The sequence below is a fragment of the Aegilops tauschii genome, chromosome 3, assembly GCF_002575655.3.
Source record: "Aegilops tauschii subsp. strangulata cultivar AL8/78 chromosome 3, Aet v6.0, whole genome shotgun sequence".
In the NCBI taxonomy this organism is placed as follows: Eukaryota; Viridiplantae; Streptophyta; class Magnoliopsida; order Poales; family Poaceae; genus Aegilops; species Aegilops tauschii.
Window position 1 is genome coordinate 528786702 of NC_053037.3, and position 5660 is coordinate 528792361.

General features: G+C 45.1%; 1 protein-coding gene across 1 annotated transcript; it reads left to right on the forward strand.

The window, feature by feature from the left end:
- The first annotated feature begins 558 nt into the window (after positions 1–558).
- LOC109760077 (U-box domain-containing protein 4) lies at positions 559–4157 on the forward strand. The gene is made up of 3 exons (XM_020318915.4): positions 559–1112; positions 2141–3632; positions 3717–4157. Exons 1-3 carry the CDS (start codon positions 778–780, stop codon positions 3804–3806), a joined length of 1917 nt encoding a protein of 638 aa, XP_020174504.3. The 5' UTR covers positions 559–777; the 3' UTR covers positions 3807–4157.
- Positions 4158–5660: the final 1503 nt, after the last annotated feature.

Consider the following 5660-nt stretch of genomic DNA (forward strand, 5'->3'; position numbering starts at 1 on the left):
AAAAACTTGATTAAAATGTACACTTTAGTCTTTTAACAGTTCAGTACATAAAAGCTGGTTTAAGTGATGCATTTTGGTAAAAAAAACTGTTGGGAGAGGATTTTTTAAAACACTGTTTGGGGAGAATGATGATGCTGACGTGGCTTAGCTGACACTTGTGTCTGGAGGACCACACTATGAGAGTTAGGGCATCAGGATTGGGCAAATTTGGCCCCTCAAACGGAACGCACCTGGTCAATGTTTGAGTGTGTTCGTTTTTACTTCCTATTTGCCCGTTCACATAGTCATGTCCCTTATTTTTTTTCTATACGTCCGGTAACATGCAAGTGATTGATGGAGAAGGAGAGAGATAAAATAATAAAGAAACAAAAAAATGCTCATATGTGGTGGACGTAGGATCACTGACCGGACATGCTCGGGCACTCCTCGTACCCATTTAATTTATGAGGGCAATATGAAGGGTGCTGGACAATTCGAACATTTAAGGAAGTTTTGAGGGTCCGGATGGGTCAATCTTTTCCTTCTTTATTCTTCTGTCCGGTCAGCGGTTCTACGTCTGCCCGGTTAATTTGAGGGGTCTGATCGTAGATGGTCTTATCTCCCGCTCGGCTCGTACACGGCGACTTCGCCGGAGACTTGCGACGACGACTACTACCTCGAGCGCGTGCTCCTCCTTGACCGCAAGGCCCGCAAGGCAGCGCAGGAGCTGTACTGGTCAAACGCCCTCAGCTTCTTCCCCGCGCTGCATGAAGGGTCGCAGCCCACCTAGCGCGCGCGATGCCCTCTTCCTCCTCCTCGTTTGTGTCGGCAGAGGAGGAGATGAGGAACTGGGCGGAGCTGCCGCCGGACGCGATCTCAACCATCCTCCAGAAGCTTGACCACGTCAACATCCTGATGGGGGCCGGCCAGGTGTGCCGCTCCTGGCGCGGCGCCGCCCGCGACGAGCCCGAGCTCTGGCGCCGCATCAACATGCTGGGCCACGCCGACCTCTCCCCCGAGCTCAACCTCCACGGGATGGCGCAGGCCGCCGTCCGCCGCAGCGCGGGGAGATGCGAGGCGTTCTGGGGCGAGTACACCGACGACCACGACTTTCTCCTCTACCTCGCTGACCAGTGAGATTTTTTAACCGCCTCCCACACCACCTTCTTGTTTTGAGACTTATTATAACATTAGTTGTTTTCTTGAATTTATATATAGTATTTCAGTAAGAGGAGTGACTATTCTTAGTTTGATAAAGGCAAAGCGCTAGAGAAAACCTGTCACTGTGCATTACTCCGTACACCATACTGCCTTCATGTTGTCTGCACCTTCTTAAAATTTGGCGATACTTAATTGGTAAGGGAGAATGGATGAGCGACTTACAAATAGAAGCACTTGTGGACGTATGGGTAAATCATAGAATGTTTGCAATAATTGGATGATTCTGACATTTCAAGTTTTACTCTGCTGAATTTCTGTTATCACAACATTTAGCCACCCTCAGATCTATCTTCACACAGTTAACCTTATCCATTTGTGCCCACCCCATTCAAAAAGAATGCTGATTTTCGTCCAACCAAAAATTGATGTCCCGTCGTCAACCTATGCATTGGCTTGCCAATTAAGAATTAACTCACCCGAGTTCTTCATATATTGGTTTGTTAATACAGCGGGGAAGTATTCTTTGGTTTGGTTTGAAACACAACACGGTTGTGAGTTAGCTTTTTAGCGCTTCTGAGTATTTTCCAGTGAAAGAGTCCCATTAGCGTTGGTTTGAGACTTCGGAGTTATGTTGCTTGTTGAACAGAACAAACTCAACTGATTTCATATGCTGGAGTGCAGAATTTATTCTAATTTTGCAACCTGCGATCAGGCATAAAAAACTTAGCATCCCTGAAATTTCTGTCAAATCTAACAATTAATCATTAATTGAATTGTCACTAGACCTCTTTAAGTATGTACCTGTGTCCTTTGATGCTATGCAGTTATCTGAATTTATGAAATGTTCTATTCGTACTCTGTAAGTCTGTCGAAACATAAATTTAGCTTACTGTTTTATACAGGGTGCTTATGTCTTTCTATATGTGTGGCATATTTCTTTGTCGAAAATATGTGTGGCATATTTTTATTGGTTATTGAGATCCAAGTGCTACATTTGCAGGGCACCTTCTCTTAAGAGTCTTCGCCTCATTTCTCGCTATAATTTTGATGAAGTACTTAAGGAGATGATAGTGAAATTCCCTTTGCTCGAGGAGCTCGAGCTTTCATTGTGTTTAGATGTGGGTGAGAGTGGTGTGTTGGGGGTTGTTGGCAAAGCATGCCCACAACTGAAGCGCTTCAGACTGAATAAGGACGTGTTCTATGATTTTGAAGCTAGCGACAATGACAGGGATGACGAAGCCATGGGGATTGCAACTATGCATGAGTTACGCTCTTTGCAGTTATTTGCCAATCGCCTGTCCAATAAAGGACTGACAGCCATCCTGGATAATTGCCCCCACCTTGAGTCCCTTGACATTCGTCACTGCTTCAATGTCTGCATGGACAACACCCTGCATGCAAAGTGTGATAGGATAAGCACATTGAGCCTTATCCTGCCAAGATTAAGTGATGTTTGCATGAAGGGGCAATTAGTTCGTCGGCAAACATCTGACAAGGGATTCCCCAGAATGATATCTTCCTCATCCATGGATGCCCAGGATGATCTTTCTGCCATCGAGAATCAGGTGTGCAAGCTAAGTGATGTTCGCATGAGAGGGCAATTTGTTCGTCGGCAAACATCTGACAGGGGATTCCCCAGAATAACATCTTCCTCATCCATGGATGCCCAGGGTGATCTTTCTGCCATCGAGAATCAGGTGCACAAGCTAATCGATGATTTGAGAAGCGATTTCATAGAAGGTCAGAGATCAGCGACATCAGAGATTCGCCTTCTAGCCAAGCACAACATGGAGAGCAGGATTGTCCTTGCAAATTGTGGGGCTATAAACTTGCTGGTTGGTCTTCTTCATTCACCAGATGCCAAGATCCAAGAAAATGCAGTGACAGCGCTCCTCAATCTGTCCATCAGTGATAACAATAGGATTGCCATTGTGAATGCAGATGCTGTTGATCCTCTCATCCATGTCCTGGAAACAGGGAACCCTGAAGCTAAAGAGAATTCAGCAGCTACTTTGTCCAGTCTCTTGGTTATTAAAGAAAACAAAGTGAGGGTTGGACGATCTGGTGCCGTCAAGCCTCTCGTGGACTTGCTGGTAAGTGGGACCCCGCAAGGAAAGAAAGATGCAGCTATTGCATTGTTTTATTTATCCATACTTCATGAGAACAAGGGTCGCATTGTGCAAGCTGATGCGGTGAAGCAACTAGTTAAGCTTATGGATCCTGCTCTTGGAATGACCGACAAAGCTGTAGCTGTCTTGGCAAATCTTGCTATGATACCAGAAGGGAGAACTGCGATTTGGGAGACGCGAGGTATTCGAGCTCTTGTTGAAGTTGTCGAACTGGGTTCACCGAGAGGGAAGGAAAATGCTGCCGCGGCATTGCTTCAGCTATGCACAAACAGCAACCGATATTGCAGCTTAGTTCTTAAAGAGGGCGCCGTGCCCCCTTTAGCCACACTGTCACAGTCAGGAACACCGCGAGCAAGAGAAAAGGTCTGCCCCTTTCTACAACAAAATTTACATCTTGAAGAAAACCACCTGCAAAATCAATTTGGTATGAATATGTATTTGTTGCAGGCACAGGCTCTTATCAGCTACTTCCGCAGCCTGAGACATGGGAACTCATTAAGCGTTTCCAGGTGGTTGACCGGTGCTGCGCATTTATAGTCAGATTGAGATTGTGCTCATCATCTCATGCTACTTGTTGGGCGTGGGTGTCTGTTGTCGCCATTGTTGTTGAGATGGCGTGTTTTTCGGGTTTTTTTACATATCTTTTGTGCAGCTTCTTCATTGGTATCTTTTTGACCCGGATTTTGCTTTGCACGTGCTGTTAGCTGACTCGCACTGGTTTACTGCTTTGCATTCTTCTACCGAGAGATTTCTCTGATGTGCCTGATGATGCGATTGTAGGCTAGCAGGCGTTGTATTGGCAATTGTCACGGTAATGATGATACTATCGCCACGGTAATGGAATCATTTCCGCCAAATATGACATTCAGAAGGGATTTATTTGGACCCAGACTACAATCGTGGAACATCCTGCTCCAGCGGTTGTCCACGGTGCAATTGTCACATGGGTCTGATGTATTCCGATGGAACCTACATGGGAATGGACAGTTCTCAGTAGAGTCTATGTATAGAGCGTTAATCCAGTCTGATGTGCCAGTTGATAATAACAAGAAGATCTGGAAGATGAAAATACCGCTTAAGAATAAAATCTTCGCATGGTATCTTCGTCGTGGAGTCATTCTTACTAAAGATAACCTTATTAAGAGGAATTGGCATGGAAGTTCGCAATGTGTCTTTTGTCACCATGATGAGACAATAAAACATTTATTCTTTCAATGCAAATCGGCTCGTTCTATATGGTCAGTCATCCAAATAGCTTCTGGCTTGTATCCTCCTTGTAGTGTTGCTAATGTGTTTGGCAACTGGCTACATGGGATTGATCACAGGTTTAGAACCCTTCTCAGAGTGGGAGCGCTTGCCGTTATTTGGTCGCTTTGACTCTGTAGAAATGATAAGGTTTTTAACGATAAAAGTACTTCTCTTATGCAGGTTATCTACAGATGTACCGGGACTCTTCGTTTATGGTCCTCTCTACAATGTGTGGAGAATCGAGACCTGTTTATGGAGGTGTGTACACGATTGGAGGCTACGGCGAGGGATACTTTTACCCAACATGGGTGGCAGCATGATCTTAGGATTGGCCTCCCTCCGCTTTAGGCGTTATACGGATACTGCATGTTTTCCTTGTATTTCGCCTTTTTTTTTAAATGAGAGGATATTGTTTGGCTGTGTGCATCTTAGCTATGCAGAGGCCGGGTGTAATGCTTAAATCTTTTAAGTAATAAAGCGCCCCTTTTCGAAAAAAGGCGTTGTATTGGCGCTCTCTGATGATGGCTCCAGGATTGAGCCTGGCTCAACTCTGCCAGGTGGCTTTTGTGATGCGTTGACACTTGGCAGTTAGCACAAATTTGCGTTATGCAGTGCTAGTAGTTCAGTAGTCTACCTCAGTTCTGTCTCTGTGATTGCACAGACTGTTTTCTCTAAGAGAAAAGGAAGCGGCATGTTTCTTGTGTCACTGGCCTATTTCATCTGGTTCAGCGAGACAGACCATAGGATGCAACCATGTCTTTCTCCCTGCACCTCAAAGGGAAAATGTAATCCTGTCTGACAAGATTGGTTGCTTCTGCATGAGAGGGCAATTTCTTCGGCTGCAAACATCTAACAGGGATTCCTAAGAATAATATCTTCCTCGTCCATGGATGCCCGGGGTGATCTTTCTGCCATCGAGAATCAGGTACGCAAATTAATCGATGATTTGAGAAACGATTCCATAACAATATATCACGAATGCAGATGCTGTCGATCCGCTCATCCATGTCTTGGGAAAAGAGAATTGAGTGTCTAATTTGTTGTTTAGTCTCTTTGTTTGTTTTTTCAACCGGGCATTCCCCTTTCCATTACCGGCTTAACGGAAATACAAAGTTCACTGGTATTACAAGCAAGATCGGAGGA

Coding starts and splice junctions, on each gene's coding strand:
- LOC109760077 (XM_020318915.4), top strand. CDS start 778: ATGCCCTCTTCCTCCTCCTCGTTTGTGTCGGCAGAGGAGGAGATGAGG. Junction 1,113..2,140: donor CTCCTCTACCTCGCTGACCA/GTGAGATTTTTT, acceptor CTACATTTGCAG/GGCACCTTCTCTTAAGAGTC. Junction 3,633..3,716: donor CACCGCGAGCAAGAGAAAAG/GTCTGCCCCTTT, acceptor TATTTGTTGCAG/GCACAGGCTCTTATCAGCTA.